The sequence below is a fragment of the Rhinolophus hipposideros genome, assembly GCF_964194185.1.
Source record: "Rhinolophus hipposideros genome assembly, chromosome: 1".
Lineage (NCBI taxonomy): Eukaryota > Metazoa > Chordata > Mammalia > Chiroptera > Rhinolophidae > Rhinolophus > Rhinolophus hipposideros.
In genome coordinates, this window is record NC_138047.1 from 53,254,096 (window position 1) to 53,276,945 (window position 22,850).

Here is a 22,850-nt window from a genome sequence, read left to right on the forward strand (position 1 = left end):
ACCTAGACACTCTTTCCCCTCTCTTTATTTAGCTCGCCTCCAATTTTTCTTCCTATTCCCAGTGACATGTTATTTACTCCAGAAAGTTATTTACTCTTTACCTGACACTCTTCAAAGATGTCAGGTGTTTCTCTCTTCACGCCACTTCGCACTGCGTCCATCACAGCTTGTTGTGATTGCTGACATAACTGTCTGTCTCTCCTATAAGATAGTAAATACAGTGAGAGCAGGATGGTGTCTGCTTCTTGTTGTTGCTGATTATTCCCATCAAATTGCAGGGCCTCGTATGCAGATTTCATCTTTTTGCTAAATGAATAAATAAAACTCCCATCTACTCTCTGCAGGCCCGAGTCTGAGTCACTTATGTTCATTAATTTATTTCATCCTGATTCACTCATGAAGGAGGTCCAATCACCATTCTCACTTTATCGATGATGAAAATAAAGGCCAGAGAAATTCAATAACTCAGCCATGACATGTAGTGAATGAGTGACGGGGAGAAATTCAAACCTGGTCCTGAGCGTGTGTGTTTAACCACAACACTTCACTGCCTTTCTGGTCAGGTGGCAGGGAATTGCAGAGATCTGCTTGGTGAGGGAGAATATGGAAAGAGATTAAAGGAAGACACAAACCTAATATAATGTCAGAGGAAAGGTCCAAATTGGACCTGAACTGACAGTAAGGTTGGTTTAGTCTCAATGAATGAGACTGGTGGCTGACACAACACACCTCTTGCTTGATATGTGCATGTTACTTATAGTTATGTGTCTATTTAATGTACATCTATAATATTGAAATAATCACAATTTTGTGGATTCCTGCTATATGCCAGACATTTTCATATGTCCCCTCTAAGTTTTTGATGAAATGATATTGAATTGACCAGCTTGAACATATTTCCATATCATTGAATATTCTTCACAAAATTATTTTGATGGCTACATATTATTTTTTCTTATGAATATTTATTTCCTACTATAGCTCATTTGATTTTTCAGTATTGATATTAATGTTAATTGGAATAATGAATCACCTGTGAAGTTTTAGAAAATACTGATGTGTAGGTCCCAACTCCAGAGATTCTGATTTAATTTGTCTGGAGTACAGCCTAGCCATTGGGAATTTTAAAAGTTCCTCTAGTGATTTTAATGTACAGCCAAGATTGAGAACCCTCATAGATACGGAAGATATACAGTGAACCACTCCTAGAATCAGGTGGCATTTGTAAATGCCCATTATTTACTATTAACATAATCATCTTGAGTGTTAAATGACCAGTGCAGCTGACCCACTTCACAGTTTGACACACATGCAAAATTATTTTGAAACAAATAAAATCATTATAGGACTTGGTTCATCAGAGTTTATACTCTAAGTTTTCTATGTTAAGCTATACATAGTATACTAAATACTTAAAAATGGACATTATTAACATACAAATCAAGTGAAAAGGATTTTTGAGCTAAACAACAACATAATAATCAAGAATGGATTCTTCAGTGAAAGTCTGAATTGATCAAATAATGTGTCCAGTGCATGGCACATGGCAGGCATTTAATTAATATTTTTTAATGAATTACTGCATTTAGTTGAATTTCATATGAAGTCTGGTGTCTTTATAGTCTCATCAACTTTTTAATTTGAAAGAAATTAATTATTGCACAACTTAAGGAAAATAATCTCTTTGAATACTCTGTAGTTTGAGAGGAATATTTGTTACATTTGCAACATGGAAGGAATTTGCAAGTTTTTTTCTTTTTCTACCCCAAAGTGGCCTATGTCCTTGAACATTAAATGCAATAATCCCTGTGCTGTTAATTATTGGCAAGTTGTCCATTTGCAACCTAAGGAAATAAAGTAACAGATATACCAATAAAAGATTACTAGTTAACAGGCTTTACTTGAGAAGGGTATAAAAGAATTTCAGCATGATTTTCAATATTCTGTCCCCTCCACTGCCAACAACAACGAAATAACAACCATGAAGTGGGTGGTATCAATTTTTTTAATTTTCCTACTAAATATTACTAAATCCAGAACAATGCATAGCAATGCATATGGAATAGGTAAGATATATTTTTTCTCTTTTGTTTTTTGTCTGTGTCAAAATTCTTGAATTTACATTTATTCATTTGTCTTATTTACCACACATTGTTCCACACAGAGAAAAATATTTAATTAATGAATATCTTTAAATGAATGGTAAACTTGTAACTTTACAAAAGGTTTACAAAATTATGGCAGTACTTAGCATTACCTATGAATGGTTTGTATGCTCCATGTTGAATTAAGTTTTTTGTACATTATTTAATTGGTATACATTATTACTTTTACATATGTATATATAAAAGTGTATATAAAAGTATACACACACACACACACACACAAACACACACCAGGCCATAATCCTGGCTCTTTCACATACAAAACACCCTCAGACTGGTAAAATAAGTAATATAAGTAAAATCTTTATTCTTCAGAAAAAATGGGTCATTATTTAGTTGTCTGAAGAAGAAACAATGTGACTGGGATACAAATAGGCAAGCAAAATGTGGTATAAGTGTGTTCAGCAGGATAAGTAAAATGAACATTTTTAACCATTTGATTTGCAAGCCTATTAGAGCATCAGAGTACAGGGGAGAACCAAACAATGGGAAAATATAAATCTGGATTTTAGTGCTAAGTCTACTATAAATTATTCTTTATTGCTTAGTGTTCTAGTTTTCTCAAGTACAAAATGAAGATGTTTGGATAGATGATCCCTAATGTCTTCTCATTTCTAAAACTGTACAGTTCTAACTTAAATACAAACATGTACATGTAATAATGATTACTTTCCTGGTTAAAATGGAAAACACCACTTCTCATGAAGTTTATTTTGCTTTCCAGCTTCCATATTGGATTCTTCCCCATGTGCTGCAAAGGTGAATTTAGCTGACCTGTAAGTTTTGCTTGTATAGATTCACTTTAAGTATGCAAAGCAATGATAATTTTAGTTCAGTAATTAAATAAAATTGGATAGCCTTATGAGTTTTTAAAAGTATAAAAGCAAATTGGACAATGTCAGAAAAAGTTATTTGTATTGAATATCAAGTTGATATTGAAGACGTTGAGCTGTTGGTCCATGCTTTACATGCTAACCTCTAGATTCTTTGCAATTCCACTGGACAAATCAGATTTTAGAAGCTGAAGGTTAATATCTGATCAATGGCAACCATATATAAAATCAGGAAATTTTCTCATCATTACTAACAATTTGATATTGCAACATTTTTTATTCTGAATACTATTTAAATCCTACCAGCAAAAGAGAGGAGGTAAATATTCTATTTTCTGTTATTTGTAGAGAATATCTTCTTCTCTTGAAAGCTATCTTTCTGCTCCACACTTCTGGAGTTTCTAATGAGAAATTTAAAGTAATGTGTTACTACTACTGTTTGCACACAGAATCCTGCTAAAGCAACACTTTGGTGTTGCACTCCCTGAGCTCTGTGTTCTTGGATCAGACTTTGATCATGTTAGGAATAGACACTAGGAGTGGTCTGATAACCAATTATTTGCTTAAATTTAAAAGGAATCTTAAAGAAAATGGATAACTATAAAGAAAATAGATCATTACAGTTGCATTGCAAAAAGGAGGAACTGTTCTCATGGGAAATCCACTTCTTTGGTTTTTAACAGATATATGAAAAGGTCAGACAATTAAATTTGTGAACTTTCCACTGTGTAAGTGCACAAGTTCACAAATTTAATTGTCAGACCTCATATGTATATTTCTGGGAGTAGGGTCAAGAAAAACACTGACATTTTCCTGGATGGGTAGAGCCTAATTTCACATAAAGTTTTAGCAAAGATTACTCCCTAAACAGGTTGCAACATAACCGAAAACAAAAACAAACAAAAACTAAATTTGAGAAAAAGAAGCTTGATGTAAGTCTGTTTCTTAAGCATTCATATGTATTTTTTTTCAGAGCTACCATATTTTTTGCCCAGTTTGTTCAAGAAGCCACTTATAAGGAAGTAGACAAAATGGTAAAAGATGTACTGACTGTGATTGAGAAGCCCACTGACAGTGAGCAGCCTGCAGGATGTCTAGAAAACCAGGTGTGTGAACAATTTTTAAAAAGCACTGTGATATTTGACCAAAATTTAACCTGCAGAAGAGAAGATACCGGATGACATGAGAAATACAGTTAAACATTTAAAGAACTGTTGTATGAAAGAGGCATTACCTTAATTCTGAATTGCTATAGAGGGTAGGAGAGAAAACAATGAATGCCTATTATAAAGAGACAATCAATATAAGCATGGTAACTGAGGGGTAAGGTTCTGAAATAAGAGTATATGGTGGTCATGGGCATATTTCTTAACTTCTTTGGGCTTTAATTTCCTTATCTGTAAAATAAGTGATAATAATAGCTTCCATTTCAGGATTGTTATGGAGATTGATATAATAATAATAGTAGAAGTTGATTTTTATTAAGCACACAGTGACAGGCATTATTCTAGAGAGTGATACATACACACTGGTAATCAAAATATGTGATGACATTGAGCATAGCACTGATGAGTCAGAACGGATATCCAGTGAACTAAGACTCTGGCAGTATATCATCTTTGCTTACAAATATAAATTTATTACATTTTTACAATAATCCTGAGGTATAGATGCTAATCTTCAGTTGAGGAAACTGAAGTACAGAGAGGTTAAGTAACTTGCTTAAGGGAACTCAGAACCAGGGTTTAAACTAAGCCATCTGGCTCCAGAACTACTGTGTTTCCCCGAAACTAAGACCCAGACAGACAATCTACTCTAATGCGTCTTTTGGAGCAAAAATTAACATAAGATCTGGTCTTATTTTACTATAAGACTAGGTCTTTAATAGAATAGGATAGGATAGGATAGGATAGGATAGGATAGGATAGGATAGGATAGGATAGGATAGGATAGAATAGAATAGAATATTATACCGGGTCTTATAATAATTTTTGTTCCAAAAGACACATTAGAGCTTATTGTCCGGCTAGGTCTTATTTTCAGTGAAACACAGTAACAAACTTGGTAGCTTCATTAAACGATACCCTACAATATAATGAATTTGAGGTACATAGCACATATGTGGGGTTGCCAGAGTTAGCAAACAAACAACAATAATAAAACATGAAACCCACTTAAATTTGAATTTCAGATAAACAATGAATAGATTTTTTAGTATAAGGATATCCTAATGTAGAAAATCCAATAAATAATAGCTATTAATTGTTTACTTTATCTCAATATAGAAAACAGCTTTATAATAGTTAAAGCTACCCAAAATGGAACAAAGTGCCCAGAGAATCCTTTGTCATGGTGGGTTGATGAAGTGACCAGAAGTCAATGTGTTTGAGATATTGTGTAGGAGATTCCCTTTTAAAGATATAAAGTACTTTCTAACTCTGATGATTTGGTGTTTCAATAAAAATCCCCATTTTGCATCTCTGTTTTTTGCTTGTAGTGATAATCTTCTAAAAATGTGTATAAATTAAACAATATACATTACATATTTATTGCAACTTTACCTCCAAAGAGAGGTTTAATGTAATGTTACAGATTGATGACTTATCTTTATAGACTTAAAGCCATAATTTTTATGTAGATTGTGAACTGAAAATCTTAAGATATCAAGGATTTTTAGAATATTAGCAGTTATGAAAGCTAAATAAAATGTTTTGTGAAATGAATGAAATACATGTATTCCTCGTAGCCATTCTTTAGAATATTGGTGTTGTCATCTGACTTTGGTAAAATTAAGGCAACAAAAGATGTTTAAGGATTTTAAACATTTAAAATGTACATTTTAAAACATGTTAAATCTGTAATTATGACCCATGAAAAGTGTTTGTAGCTATTTTTTGTTCCGTTTCAAATTATTTTTATTTTTATCTAAAAATAATATACAATTTTAGATTAATGTCTAATCATAAGAATTCCACATGGAATAAGTATCTATGAAAAGTCGCTTATATAAAAAAGAAGAGCTTGTATATATCCTTGGGCCAAATTGTTGATATAATAAAGAGGAAAAATAAATTTTGGAGGGAAGGGAACAAAATATTCCATGGCCTTTTTTTCTTTGGAAAAAAAAAATTTGTTTAATAAATCATATGTATTACTCAAGTTTAGAAAGTAAAATTTCATTTTGCAAAAGGCTTAAAATAATTAAGTATATTGGAATTTGTGTGGGGAAGTATTTTCTTAATCTATACTCCTGATTTTGGCTTTTAGAAAACTTTTCATGTGTTTTACAGAATTTTTAAGTAAAGTTAGTTGTCTTTCATTAAAATTAAATCTTTCTTACAGCTATCTGCCTTTCTGGAAGAAATTTGCCATGAGAAGGAAATTCCTGAAAAGTATGGACTGTCAGACTGCTGCAGCCGACCTAAGGAGGAAAGACATAACTGTTTACTAGCACACAAAAAAACCAGTCACACATCCATCCCACCTTTCCAAATTCCAGAACCTGTCACAAGATGTAAAGCATATGAAGAAAACAGAGAGACATTCATGAACCGGTAAGGATCCAAAGGTAGATTAAATCCCCAGAAAGGGAGCAGTACTAAACAGAATCTAGTATCTCTGCAATTTACAGATTTACTCTAAAACGTGGAGAAACCCACCAGTAGTTCCTTTAGTCTCTGCGATGCATCTTGTTTTTTCCCTTCTAATCTCTCAAGTTGAGCCTGCCCACGAATATATAAGTACCGCACAAAATGACTTCTTCTGGAATCAAATATTTGGTGTTTTGTGTTGAATAAATTTCCTGCAATAAAAAAAATGTTAGTGATCCAGGAATATTTAAGACACACAAACATGACTAACACTTACTGTGCGCATGTTATGGCAACATGTGTGCTTGGAGCATATGATCACATCCGTGCTGACAAGCAGCCTTTGAATTCTCCTTGTCCTCTTCCTCTTCATTCTTCTTTCTCTGCCTATTTTGCAGATGAGGAGATTGAAGGTTAGAAGGTTAGAGCAATTGGCTGAGGGCACACTGCTGGTACATCCCCAACGGGTTTGAACTCAGGTTCTCTGTTGGGAAAGCTTGTAGCTAACACTTAATCACTTCTATCTCCAATGTTGCTACCTAAACCAGAGAACTAGGGAGCCTGCTCTTAGACTATCTCCGCTCTGGAGACCTGCCAAGGTGGATAATTCCTTTCTGCATTTATGAGGAAAAAAAATCTATCTTTCTGTTTTACTTGGTGGTGCGTCCTTGCTGGCTCCTGAAACATGTCTGAGTAGGCTTCTTGAAAAGAACACTTTAGCAAAAATCATAGTCAGCATTTCTGCCTATTTTGTTCTTAAATTAGAATATGGTATCAGTTGTCAGATTTTTTTCCCCTAGGGATTTTTAGTGAGGAAAAGTTTTGACAGCACATGGGAAAAAATATGATTGTTTTATGAATTCTTAAACACATTCCAGAGTCCAGTTGCAAGCAGTAAAAGTCTTATTTTATGTGCTTATAAACCTTACAGTTCTATTTCATTTCACAGATGCATCTATGAGATAGCAAGAAGGAACCCCTTCCTGTATGCACCTACAGTTCTTTCTCTGGCTTCTCACTATGACAAGATCATTCCACCTTGTTGCAAAGCTGAAAATGCAGTTGAATGCTTCCAAACAAAGGTATTATATTTGTGTGAATACCTGAACCAATACTTTCATCTGGCTATGACTCATTAAAACCAAACAAAGTTAAAAATGGAAATACACTTTGTATGTGGAAAATAATTTCCAGAATAGAGCATATTTCAGCAGTCTGATGCTCATTGGGCTAAAACAAAACAACAAAAAAAAACTGGATTTTCTTTCTTTTTATTTGTTTATTCAGCCAAAATTATTTTATTAGTAAGGAAATGAGTTTGGTGGGAATAGAGAAAGACAAAAATAGAGGTGATAATATGAATGAAAGAAAGAGGAGTAAGAAGTAAAAGAAGGAATTGAAAGAAGATGGAGTAAAGGAGAACAGGAGGAGCAAGAGAGAGAAAACAGTGAAAACTATGACAAATGCTTTATATTCACTATTTCTTTTAATCCTTAGGACAGATTTGAGGTACATTGACACTTGAACACGTGAGCATTAGGGGTGTCAATCCCCCACCACAGTTGAAAATCTGTATCTAACTTTGACTCTCCCCAAAACGTAACTATCCTTGGTATCCATTGGGAATTGGTTCCAGGACCCGAGTATACCAAAATTTATAGATGCTCAAGTTCCCTGTATAAAAGGTGGTAGATTCATTCAACAGTACAGGTGTTTATTGAAAAAAATCTGCATATAAGTGGACCTGCAGAGTTCAAACTCATGTTGTTCAAGGGTCAACTATATTGTTGTCATTTAACAAACAAGAAACTTAGAATTAGAGAAGAAAATAGATTTCTTAGGTTCAGAGAGCTAGAATAATATCCAGAATTAATCACTTGCCACCAGAAGTCCTACAACAGAAATTTCCTAAGAATTGTGACTATGCCCAAAATGTCAGGCTATAATACAATCTTATGTTTTGTGACTGAGCAGACGTTTAATAAATTGTCAGCCTTCGATCTCTTTTAAAGCTGTTTAAAAGTAAGTTGTTTATTCACTATTCCAAATATAAAAATTATAAGGTTTTGTTTCAAGGTATTAAAAATAAATCTGTCTGGCATAGATGCATATAAACCAACCTAAAAGAATAAATAAATGCGTATAGTTCTGCAAAAATGCATTGCATTTATAATTTTAGTAATTTTTTTTAGTTTCATATTTTACCTATATCTGTTGTTTTTGTAATTATTGGAGCCTGTAAAAGAAAATACATACTATGTTGATGCTTTGTTTTTTCTATATCTAGGCAGCACCAATTACAAAGGAATTAAGAGAAAGTAGCTTGCTAAATCAACATATATGTTCAGTAATGAAAAACTTTGGACCCCGAACCTTCCATGCCATGTAAGTTTAAGTTCTATCCAGGGAAGAAGGTGAGATCTGCAGAACTACTACCATTTTGCAATTTGAGTTCATTTGCTCTTTGCCACTGTGTAGAGAATGAAGTTTCCTTTGATCAGAGCTAATGTGATTAAGAATCATGAAATCTTAGGATTGGAAGGGAGCTCACAGTTCAGTCCATTGTTTCACACTTATTAACGTAGATGAGATAATACTTAGAAAAGACTGCTGAGATATATACCATTTGTCTATTCTTTTAGATGCTTTTAAGCCCTGGCCTACACTATGTTTTCCTAGATTCTCTTCAAAGTACGTTAGTCTTCACTGAGTGTCATTTCATATTTTTGGCTTAAGAAGGATTTTTTTTGTATTAATTTTGCTTCCTAGTTTGCTATAAAGTCCCTTATGTTAATTGTTGCTTCCTAAGAAAATATTCACTTGAGTCAATAATATTAGAATCTTGGGTAAGGAGGAAAAAAACGTCATGCTTGAAGAACTAGCATGTTTTCTTTGAGCTGATAAAAGGACTGTGACTCACTTAAGTTGTTTTCTTGTCACAACTGCTAAAAACTCGAAGCAAATTTGGAGTTTTTCAATTGACCATGCTAACTCTTACACTTAGCATATTTGCCGGCTCCCTTTTTCCTTGATTTCTTTTTCCTTGTCTGTCAATCTATCATCTGTCTCTCTACCCATCTCTATCTATCTATCATCTATCTATCTATCTATCTATCTATCTATCTATCTATCTATCTATCTATCTGTCATCTATCTATCTGTCATCTATCTATCTATCTATCTATCTATCTATCTATCTATCTATCTATCTATCTATCTATCTATCCATCCAGTCTACCTCATCTTTTATCTTTGTTGTTACAATGAAGAGGAATATACTATAAACCCAGTTGAATCATCTAGTCCAAAGTCTTCATTTTTACACACGAGTAATAACTTGAGGGCCAGAGAGATTAAAGTAATTTGTCCAAGACCACTGTCCTGGACATCAGATGCCAGTTTTTCTAGGTCCTTGTCATTATTTCTTTCCTTTCCTTTCCTTTCTTTCCCTTCTCTTCCCTTCCCTTCCCTTCCCTTCCCTTCTCTTCCCTTCCCTTCCTATCCCTTCCCTTCCCTTCCCTTCCCTTCCTTTTCTTTTCTGACAATGAAATATTTTATTAGGTTCCCACCTTATGCCATACATAAGTTATTTATTTGCCCATAAAAATGTGACTAAAACAATTTCATTGTACAAGGGCACAGTCTGGTTTCATGGCTGTCAGTGGTTTATTTTCATTATACCTGTTTGTCTACTGTGTCAGTGATCTCTAATTGTCTGTATCATGATAACTAAGACATTGCGATGAGATATAAAAATTAAATTATTAATGGTTTAGAGCTGTGCTATCAAATACGGCAGCCACTGAACATTTGTAGCTTCTGAGCATTTGAAATGTCATAGTGCAAATGAGGAACTGTGCTCTGATTGTAAAATATACACCAGATTTCAAAGACTTGGTATGAAGAAGAGAATTTACAATATCTCATTAATAGGTTTTTATATTGGTTACATATTAAAGTCATATTATTTTTGATATGTGGTGTTAAAGTGAATATGTGGTGTTAAAGTGGTGTTAAAGTGAATAATAATAAATATTATTAAAGTGAATTTAACCTGTCCCATTTTATTTTTTAATGTGACTACCAGAAAAAATTAAATTGCGTATCTGGTTTACAGTACCCTTCAAATTTTATGATGAAATATAAATTCTAGTATAAGAAAACATCTGAGCTGTTGATCACAGAATATTAAGTATATACATTCAAAATTTATTTATTTTTTTGTTTGTTAAATGACATTTACAAATATTGTACACAGTGGAGACTTAAAGTTTTTAGTCATGGAGTTAGTTCCAAGAATGACTGAAATTTCTTCTAGGAAGAGGTCACACTTATGCTTAACCTTCTCACTTCATTAGAAAGTTAAACATTGATTCATGAACTGGTTTATTTAAATTTAGCTTAGTAATAAAATATAAAATATATGTTATTATAATGACACTATTATTTGATATCCATAAGCAATTAAACTTAAATGTTGTAAATTTATGAAGAAAACCCATCTTCATCAGTTGTAGCAACAATACCAGCTGCTCTAGGCAATAGCAGTTTCACCTAGACATCTCTTAAACTTAATGAAATATGCAGAAGGAACAAGAATTTTTATTTCTTATTTCCCTTTTGGACCAATTACATGTCTTGGCATGATGACATGTCTGAATGTTTAGTCTGCTCCACTTTCTTGTCCCACTTTATTGATTTGTACACATACACCCCTCCCAGTATTCTCAGAAGTACTTTTTTTCTTCCCGAGTAAATAATGATTATCATTCTCATAGAATTTTCCATTTCTTAATTGTTTATCCTTTTCAACTTTTTCTACCAACTCACTACAATGATTCCAAATGCTTGGCATCAGGGGTGAACAGCAAAAAGATAGATTTCATGGCAATACACAAGAAAAGTTTTAGAGAAAGATAAATCACTTCCAAACCATTTGTGGGGCCAGGTCACAGTTTACAGAGCCTTGAAAGATTGGGCTGGAATCGAAAAGACTTATAACATTTTTCCTTTTCTTTTTAAGCAATAAAAACATTTTAGTTCTTTCTCTTTGGAGTTTCAACTCTACTAATACTCTATAAATGTTATTTAGTTTTAATGGATAACCAAGATTGATTTATAATTCTTTTTTTTTTCCAGAATCATTACAAAACTGAGTCAAAAATTTTCAAAAGCTAATTTTACTGAAATTCAGAAACTGGTCCTGGATGTGAGTCACGTACATGAGGAATGTTGCAGAGGAAATGTGCTGGAGTGTCTGCAGGATGGGGTGAAGAACCTTCTTAAAAAGGACATATTTCTACTCCCTTTTCTTTTTTTTTTTGCTCTCATTCTAAATGGGAGAAAGCTATCTGACTTGAGTTGGTCACAGGTTATGGTAATTAGCTGACTCAGTGAAATTACAGACTTCTTGATAGTGAAACCTGAACCATTTTTTGTTGATCTTTCCTTTCACTTAATGGTCTCTCCTCTGGTGAGACCAGTGTGCACTCATTCTTGCTTCTAAAGGAGATGGTAACCTCTCAGAAGGCCTCCACATAGGATCTTGGGGGGAAGACTCTTTACTTTTAATGTGTTTGTTTTTCCATCCACTTGTTCTTTCATTTGAAAGATATATATTGAATACTTCCTATGCACAAGCCACTGTTAGGGACCCTTGCTATGAAGGCACAAGCTGACCTCAAGGCATTTATAGGCTGATAGGAAGGATAAGACATGTGACCTCATTGGAGCGAGGGACTCTCTTTTGTTCATTGTTATCTCTATACGCTGCCAGCAAAATGCCTGGTACATGGAAGGCATGTGAATACCGAAAAGTCACACAAGAAACAACAAACTTAACACAAGAAACTATTAGGTAAAGCTAGCCATGTCAAAGAGAGGTGTGAATAAAAATTTCTAGGAGAATTAAAAACCAAAACCAAACCACCCCAACAACAGAATCCTAGAACATAGTCAGTCACAATTTCAGCAGTGTGGCACTGATCCTTTTGGCCAACCCTAGGCTTCCTAGATATTGTACAAGAGGCCTGTCTATCCCTAAATTACTCCCTCTCTGGTCCCCTGTGATACACCGTCTTCTCTAAGGCTGCTTACACATAATTTCCAGAAAGTTGAAAGTGAGGATAAAATGCCTACTTTAGCCCAGTCCCATGGCAAGCTGGCAGAGATAGTCTTGGAAGTCAGCAAAAAGGTGAGGCTGCAAGGCAGGCCCAAAGGTGACAGTCTTTGAGCACAGGCAGAGGTCCCGTTGTAAGGAGTTGGGGAAGATGAACTGAGACGAGGCTGCCCCAAAGACAGATTTTCTTATTTCATTTATTTTTCTCTTTAAAAGTATTTACCTGCATGTTAGGGAAAGTAATAAGATCTATGTTATCTTACTTTGAAGTCAGTTTTCTCAGTGTTAATTGATAATTTTATTAATTTGTATGGTCTTTTTTAAAAAATCAGTTTTTCAATTTTTTGGAGCTCATAACCACCTTTTTTCTTGAAGTGGAAAAATTATTTTCAGTATATGTGAGTTGGATTTTAATGGCTAAATAATGGGATCTAACTGTCCCATTGGAGAATGCACAGAATGTTTGGTCCTGTGATAGGAATGTATCCATATGTAAGTTCTGCTTCTTTCTGGCCACTGGGGAGCGCTGACATTTCATTATCTTTAGACTGCCCTCTGGAGGTCATAGTGGGTCACCGCAGATTGTTCCGTTAAATCTGCATCAACAGCAAATGTCTGTCTAGCAGCGAATTTCAATACTAAATAGAAAGATATACGTCAATGTCCGTATCATTTGGTTTGAGGAGTACATTTATCTCTTGTTTTTAAAAGCTTCCTATTAAAATAAAAGAGTAGGTTTTAGCTGACAACTGTGAAAAGATTTGAACAAACTTGTAGATGGAAAAGAGAGAGGAAAGGCAAAGTATAGAGAAAGTAGGAGACAAGGTAAAATGTCTTCTTTCTTCCCTCTTTCCTCCCTTTTGTTCTCCTCTCCTTCTTTCATACCCCTTCATACCACTTTTCGTCCCTCCTTCCCTTCATTCCTCCTTTCCTTTCTTCATAGAACTGGCCCTGAGGTTCTGCATTGAAGAATCAATCATTAAAAACTTACACTTTATTTTTCCTATTACAGGGAAAAATTATGTCCTACATATGTTCTCAACAAGGTACTCTGTCAAGCAAAATAACAGAATGTTGCAAATTGCCCATACTTGAACTTGGTCAATGCATAATTCATGCAGAAAATGATGACAAGCCTGAAGGCTTATCTCCAACTCTAAAAGGGTTTTTAGGAGAGAGAGATTTCAACCAATTTTCTTCGAGGGAAAAAGATCTCCTCATGGCAAGGTAACACACTCTGTAAATGTATTAATATGTTCGCACAAGTAAAGATTATTATATGGCTGACAGCTTTGTGTTGTTGAAATAAGGAGTGAAGGCTATGGTTCTTGAGCTCACTATGTGAAAATAATACTAGAATGTTCTGAGCCAAAATATATTTCAGCAGATAACTAGGGAATAAGGAATGAAATCTATCTTACATTGATGAGATTTTAACCATTACTGTTATTAACTGGTTTGCTTTTTAGACTGTATTTTATTTTGTCTGAATTTTTCTAAAATTAGTAACATTGTCATCCTGTATGACTCATATGAAGACTACCATTGAACTTACACGTAGGATATGAACATTTTTGTAATTAGAAGGTTCATGATTAAGAATGTGCTTATTCACTGTGCCTATTTTAAAAACTTTCCCCCCAAATATAACTCAATAGATAATGCTAGATAGGGCTTTTATTGGAATAGTTTATTTTCTATTTATTGAATACATGTTTTATTTTTGTAAGAAAAATGAAAAGGTGTTTAGAGACATTTGCAGTATAGGATTTTATTGTAATGTGATTGATAGGACATGTTCTCATTCTGTTTGCCTTTAAGGAAAGCAAGCAGTTAATACATTTTCCTTTAATGTACAATGTATATCTATGGACACTATCAGAGGAGGGATTTGCACAGCTCTTAGGACATTATACTTAACGATCTCCAAGGGTCTTTCTAAATTTAAGAGTCTGCTTCTAATGTAGTAATGAACATAATGGCCCGATTTTCTCTTTACTATTCCCTGAAGATATTACTTTATTCTTGCATTGAAATTAGACTTCCACACATTGCTTGTACAGCTAAATAAAATTATGCAAACAAGAACAAAATCCAGATTTAAGAAACCCATACTGACAATTTATTGGTGGCAGAACTAACATAACCTATTTCTATAACCTTGGAATACAATTAGTAAATTCAAGATTTATTTTTAAATTTATACATCCCTACACATCCACAGCTAATTGTTTAACTAATAGAAGCAGTTCTTCAACTGGAAAGGTTCTTTGCAGTAGAAATTTTCTCAGCAGAGAATCATCTTCCCCCAGACACTGTGCGGCTTACTTCACCCAGGCTTCTGGTCGGAAACAGCTACCCAAAGGGAATTTTCTTGACCACACACTCTAACTTAGGTATCATCCCCTTCTCTGTCTCCTATCTTCCTTTATTTCTCTTCATTGATTTATCAGTACCGGAAATTAGATGACCTATTTCTTGTTCATTCATTTCTGTCTTCCTCTCATGTATGCTTTTGAGACGTCAGACATTTTATCTTATACATTATTGAAAATTTGCTGCTTAAAGAAATGCTTACATAGAGTAGGCAGTGGAAAAATATTTGTTGAATAAAGTGCACAATTAAAAAGCCAAAATGAAGGGTGAAAAGAAAACAAAGCACCATTTTAAAAGTTTGAGAGATTATAATTTGTACGAATAGTATTGCCATACATATAATTCAAATCACATTTGATTTCCAGGGTTATTTATTTGAATTTTAACTTCTGCAAGCCATATAAGAAAGGAATAATTTTTCTCTTAATTCTAATAGCATGATATTTTTTTCACACACATTTCAGATTTACTTATGAATATTCAAGAAGACATACTAAGCTTGCTGTCCCAGTAATTCTAAGAGTTGCTAAAGGATACCAGGAGTTATTGGAGAAATGTTCCCAGTCTGAAAACCCTCTTGAATGCCAGGATAAAGGGGTAAATTTCTCTAGCTTTTTAGGGGGGAATCTGAAATGCTGGATTGATTTTATCTATTAAAAATGTTGTTACTTTGAAAGCATCTAGTTATTAACTCATGGTTAGGTAATTATATCTTTTATCTAGTCATTTAAATATTACGTAGTTATTAACTAATAGTCAATAACTAGTGACTTACTTTAGAAATAAAAATGTTACACAAAAGTTCTTTGAAACACAGAATAAAAATATTCATTTTTGAACAGCTCCAGAGAGGCCAGTATTTGTGTAGAAAGAACTGTAATCATTTACCAAAAGATTGAATCCTGTTATCAAATAACTTTGTGATGTGCAAACTTTTAAACTTAATCTTCCCAATGTCCATTTGCTTTTAATTCTCACAATTCACACTTTACCATCTTTTACCATCTTTAACATATAAAAAAATCGAAAAACAAAAAGCCTCTAAAATTGCTTTCTCTAAGGTTGGTGCTATAATAGGATAAAATATTATTGGACAATTTCTACATAAAAAGTTATATGTCCAGGAAGAAAAAAAAAATGTATGTAATAATGTTTGTATTTTCAGGAAGAAGAATTAGAGAAATATATCCAGGAGAGCCAAGCATTGGCAAAACGAAGCTGTGGCCTGTTCCAAAAACTAGGAGAATATTATTTACAAAATGCGTATGTTTTTTTTAAGTAGAATTTTTAGTGATATAAAATTGTAAACTGGTGAAGGAAATATACATCTAAATTAGTCACCCATGGCTACTCTAGTTTCAGCCCCCACTTCAGCCTGGAAGTCAGTGTAAACGTCATCACTGATTTCCCCTGATAGAAGCAACATTTTCCATTCCCCTCATTTAGGAAGCAACAAGAATGGTCTGTGAAGTCTGACCTGTGGCACTGGCTTTGGGTTCCCCAAAACCGTGCAGATTTTTTGTAATAAAGATATCCATTCTGTCATAGTCTATCATCGTTAAAACACCAAAAGATCAAAGTTAAAATCAGTTAAGCTTCTGAGGTTGGGAATAGGAGTCAACCTGTCCCGAGTTTGTTTTCCCGTTGTGATATGTTGGTATGATGGGAGTATAAGGAGTGGTTGTTAGAGTAAACAATCTCAAAAGCTGGTCTACATACCATGTAGATGAAAAAAATGAGCTGAGGTCATGTCTTCTGATCCCAAAAGAGGGTCTTTGAGAAGTGAGGAGTCCATAAACTTGTAAATGACTTAGCAGGATTTGATGAAAAATGCATCTTTCAGGTTTCTTGTTGCTTACACAAAGAAAGCCCCTCAGCTGACCCCATCTGAGCTGATGGCCTCCACCAGGAAAATGGCAACCGCAGCAGCCACTTGTTGCCAGCTCAGTGAAGACAAACAATTGGCCTGTGGTGAGGGAGCGGTGAGTGTTTTGTTTAGTCCCAACTTGTTTCTGTCCTGTTGGATTAAAATAGACTCTTAATTCCCATGTAGGAAAAATGGCAAAAACCAATCTAAAGGTGGCTTTACTAGACTTGTTTGATTAGTTTTAGTTAGAGGGGGTGTGAGAACTCAGCTCCGAACAGTTATCCCAAGGCCAGGTTTCCTATCCTTCTAGAATGGCTGGTGGAAGTAAAACCAGTTTATTCAACAATGTCTGAGCAAGCTTTATGTATAGGGAAGATAGAATGACCAACAACACATCATTCAATTCATGATTTCCTTGTTTTGTTCACTAAACACGTTAATGTTAAAAAGTAAAAAGAGGAGGCTTCATCTTTGATAGATGAAAATTAATCATTTTGTTTTTTAGCCATATTTATATTTTTACCTCTTGTAGTATAATCTTATTATGCTATTAGGAACAATTTGTTTCCTTTTGCAGGGTGTAGGGTACAGAATAGGGTAAGTCCCATGTTCCCATTAGTAAAATCACTAATGTCACTAGTGTCATACATATGATTACAGGTTGATTTATTTTTGTTATTTTCACCCCTTACTTTCCGTTATTTTGTTCCCACAGTTGTGAAGAAAATTCTGTATCTTTTTTTTTTTCTCTCTTTAATGACAGGGAATTATTTGTTAGTCTTCATGTCTTGGAACTTTTTCTAATACCAAATATTAGAAGTAAAAGGAGAGTTTCCTTGATTAAGCATCACCTTTGTTGTTTATTGAATTCCACATGTGGGGAAGATGCAGGCTGTAATGCCTCAGGAGTGGAGGTGCTGGAGGCCTCCTGCCTCCAAACCCTTCCTGCTTCAACACTTGTTAGTCATGTCACACTGGGGAAGCTAGTTATCTTACTAAGCTTGAGCTTTTGTTCATCTGACATTTGACAATAAAAATTGTGCTGCCCTCATAGAATGGCTGTCACACAGTAATCTGCTAAACTCACTCAGCATGAGCCTGATACATAATATGCACAAAATATGTTTGTCCACATTACAAGTTATTAGTACGTGCTTAAGAAATATCTCTGAAGTGTGGAAGGTAGGAGGATTCTAAATTAGGAAAGCCCCAAAGACACACACACACACACTATCCCTATTTCTTTTCAGTTAGGGCATATACTAGCGTGCTCTCTTTCTCTCTCTCTCTCTCTCTCTCCATATATAACATATATATATATATAGAAGATAGATAGATAGATATATTATATATAATCAATATATATGTATTATATATAATATATAAACATATGTATATTATATATTACAGGAAATATATTTTATATATATACTATAATACATATATATATCTGTATCTCTATATATCCATATATATCAGTGTCAACAGCATTACTGGGATATATATATACATATATATCTATAGCTATATCTATAGATGTAGATCTATATGAAAGGACACTAGGTTTGTGCTATTCTTATCTTCAGAAATTCCCTGGATCCCAAAAGTAAAATGGAAAACTCAACTAGATATACATGGAAAACGTAAGCCATGTATTGATTTCCTAGGTCACGGCAGAGATTTTTTCAACTGAAGGGACTGTCTTCAACACCACCTAGGAACATCTGTCAATAAATCCTGAGGCTTATCCCAAACAAATAGGTAAATAGGAATCGACAACATGGCAGCACATGGTCCTGCACAGACAGCAAATTTTCCTGTAATGTTAATTAAAATTACTGGACATTAAAAATTATTACAATAATATTCTCGAAAACTGAATCAGTTTTACAGCTAATGCTTAATCTCTTTGCTTTCTTTTTTACTCATTCTCCTAACTAGGCTGACCTTATTATCGGACAGTTGTGCATTAGGCATGAAGAGACTCCTATAAACCCTGGTGTTGGCCAGTGCTGCACTTCTTCATATGCCAACAGGAGACCGTGCTTTAGCAGCTTGGTGGTGGATGAAACATACGTCCCTCCACCATTTTCTGATGACAAGTTCATCTTCCATAAGGATCTGTGTCAAGCTCAGGGTGTAGCACTGCAAACAATGAAGCAACAGTAAGAAATTGTTATTTGCTGGCATAGAGAAGACTGCTAACGCCAAATAAGGGTTGAGATTTCTATCTTACACATTCAACACTCTTGGGCTCATTAGGAGAATTACCCCAAAGCACTTAAAGTGGCTTTAAAAAGTTTTGTCTCAGTGTCAACAGCATTACTGGGACATAGGTTTGGAAAAATTTACTAAAGCAGACAAGTTCCTGTTTGTAAAAATACCATTGTAACTACTGTTGTAATGCATTTAGATATTGAGGAATACCGGGCAATCTATTTGGGGAAATTATGATATATCTTTGCAGTAAGGCTGGGTACTTCCATTCAAAACACTAGAAAAACACTATTGAATCTTTTTAAAACATTATTTATTCTTTGAAGTGAATAATATTTGATTGAACGATGAAGGATGGGTGTTAAGAAATAGAATGCACATTTCAATTCATTGTGGGAGGCATTCTATAATGGTTATGGTAATGCAAGTCAATGCAATTCGTGGTCTCCAAACTCCCATGCATTTTATTACTGCTTGCTTTGTAAATGGTCTTCCCTCATTTTGGAAAACCTGTTCCCTTTTTTCTCTGTCACAATCTGGGGAATGTTTTAAGGTACGGTAAGAATGCTACCTCCTTTGGGAAGCCTTCCCTATTGCCCCATTTAACATTAATTCCAACATAAAAGTATTGCTAAATGAATAATGCGGGCAGTTAGTATGGCAGTGTTCAGTTATGCTATGATAATTATGGATGGCAGGAGTTTGGAAACCTGGACCTTTGAGTCTGGATAAAACATAATTTAGAAGAGAGAACTGGAAAGGATATTCTAGACAAGTAAGAAAAAGACTGTATTTCACTACATATAAGTATGGTGGAACTATGAAATAATGTTTCATCTATAATTTGTGCAAGTCCAAACCAGTGGAACACTTGGCATGTTTCTAGCCTCGGTCTTTCTGATGAAAGTATTTGACAAGGTGCATGAGCTAAGTCTGGTGATGGGCTGATTGAATGATGGTTTAGGGATAGGTTTGCTAGGGCTCTGAAAAATATTATACTGGGAGCGCTTTAGAAAAATATAACTGAATAACAGACTTCTCTTGTATTTATTATTATTTTAAATCATAGGTTTCTCATTAACCTTGTGAAGCAAAAGCCCCAAATAACAGAGGAACAACTTGAGGCTGTCATTGCAGATTTTTCTGCACTACTGGAAAAGTGCTGCCAAGGTCAAGAACAAGAAGTCTGCTTTGCTGAAGAGGTATGTGTAGCTCATTTTCACACTCAGAATACTTGATACAGAATTTTCTGCAATGAGTAATGAAAAAAATACCCCCACTGATGTATATCTGTAAAATATTACCAGAGAGATTTAAATTTTATTTAGAAATAGATTGAATAATTTTATGACATTTAAAAAATAATTACAGTTTTCTAACCAAATATTAGGAAGAAATATAATTTTAAACCATATTACAAGAATTAATAATTCTGATTTATTTCCTAGTAGAGAAAATGATAAATTGAATGTGTAATTAATTGATCATAATGTAGACACTATCTCACCTAAAATTTATCAGTTCAGCTAAATGGATTAAAGGATTTAATAGCAAATGTATTGTGCACACTGGATACTGGGCAAATATTTATAGAAAATATGTTTGAATTCATCTGGAAGCATGTCTTTGAATATCAACAGGGTATCTTAGGAAGTATCTTAATCTAAATAGTTATCAATTTTAGCTGGATTTGTAATTGGCTACATTTTATAAGCCTTAGTTTGTATTACTAAATATATTTGAATGTATCATTGCTATATTTTAAAAATACATTCTATAATTTAGCCTTTTGGCCAACTTAATAAGACTAAAAACGTAAAAGTTTTTTTTTAAATATAAATTCTAAGAATAGATTATATTTAGAAATGTGGAGTTTTTCAATAGATAATATAATTAAGTGTGCTTGAGTATGTGCATTTCTCAGTATGTGGCTGTGTTTTAGCGATTGGTATAGGAAAACCAAAATCTACTATTGATATGAGTGGATTTTCCTTTTCTTTCTGGCTTGCATTGTCCCAGCTTGTTGGCATCATAAATGTATATCTTTATTTTTAACCTGGTTAATCTATATACCTGCGAATTCACCCTTGGATAGTGGAGAATTAACTGTATGACTGGCATCCATTTCTTTATGTGACGATTCTTATTTGTTCTTAATTTGCAGGGTCCAAAACTGATTTCAAAAACTCGTGAAGCTTTGGGAGTTTAAATTACTTCAGGTAACAAAAAATTCAGACAAGGATAAATATAATGTTGATTTTCCCCAACATCAATCCATAGTCAAATATATCCTAAGAACTATCATTAAATACTTTTCTTGAGAAAGAAATACAATTCAATAAAAAACTTTAGTTTAAAGACACTGAAACAAAATTTTGCCCACAATGTTAAATTAGTGACTCGACTAACTCAAAATTATTTTAAGTTATCTCAAAGGCTTCAGAGAATACCATAAGAATAAATTATTATCTAATATTTTCTGAAATAAAATAATAGGGCCAATTACCTATTTATTTAATTAGCACTTAATATATTTTTGTTCATATTATAGGGGGAAGAGAAGAAGACAAAATATGTCTTTATGGTGTGGTCTGAACTTTCGTCTTTAATTCTAAATGACTTAGTACTTTTTACAAATTAATAAAATGATGAAAACTCTTATGTGAGATTTCCTTACCATAGAAATAAAGTATCTTCAACTGTTTCCTTTTTTCTAGATTGCTTGTTTATGAAAACTTAAAGATGATTTCTTTAAATGGTTTTGTGTACCATTGTCTGAAATAGTTTCCAGTCAAAAAGCATTGAGCATTGGTTATTGTAGGGATTAAATCCATTCAATGATGAATTTACAACACTAAAGTCTAGATTACTTGGTGAACTACAGAAATGTTCACGAGTAAAGAACAGTTTGGTGCCTCCAGAGCACATTATTCATTAAATGACCACTTAAGTATTCTTACAGATAAGCTGGAGATGAGAAAAGAAATTACGTTTCTATAGGAGCCATTAGGAATGATGCTACTCACCATTTAACATCTACTTTTTTCTCAATCTTGTTCAGTTCTCCATTCAGACATTTAAAAACGTAAGTGTTTACTGTAGTTGTTTTGATCACAAGTAATTAATATTTTCATCGATTAATTTTTTTATTCCACAAATATTTATTGGGCACTTACTGGATACCAATTCCTGTTCCGGGTGCAGTCACTGTCCTCCAGTTGCTCAAGCAGAGAAGGAAGCAGCTAATAGCAATGGAACAAGATTATGGCTCTAATAGATGTGATGACAAATTCTTGAGAGAATAAAAGGGTAGATGAGACCAACTCTGGCTTGGGAAAGTTTCATACTGGATGGAAGAGACAAACATTTAAGAAGAGTCTTAGAAGATGAGTGGGTATTCATCAATTTAAGTAAAAGAGAAAGCAAATTTATGAAAGAGTAACACAGCCTATGACAAAACATGATAAATGGTTTTAGGGGACGACAGGGTGGGTACGAAGGTTATAGATATGGAAGATCAGGCATGATGTGCAAGCTATGTAGGATTGAGTCCGATTCTCATTGGCTTTATTCTAAAGGGTTTGGATAATACATTGTAGATAACAGGGGACCAAAATGATATCTAAGCAGAGAACCATCAGTGGTTAGCTATTAGAAGGATAACTCATGAGATATGGAAGCCAA

The 22,850-nt window shown here is 33.9% G+C and overlaps 1 protein-coding gene across 1 annotated transcript; it reads left to right on the plus strand.

Moving 5' to 3' along the window:
• Positions 1-1,981: 1,981 nt before the first annotated feature.
• AFP (alpha fetoprotein) lies at positions 1,982-21,375 on the plus strand (the record flags this gene model as incomplete). Its single annotated transcript, XM_081054656.1, has 14 exons — positions 1,982-2,066; positions 2,890-2,941; positions 3,972-4,104; positions 6,341-6,552; positions 7,538-7,670; positions 8,876-8,973; positions 11,728-11,857; positions 13,719-13,933; positions 15,547-15,679; positions 16,248-16,345; positions 16,926-17,064; positions 18,891-19,114; positions 20,236-20,368; positions 21,331-21,375. The coding sequence occupies 14 exons, from the start codon at positions 1,982-1,984 to the stop codon at positions 21,373-21,375; spliced, it is 1,830 nt and encodes a 609-aa protein (XP_080910782.1).
• Between the last annotated feature and the right edge of the window lie 1,475 nt (positions 21,376-22,850).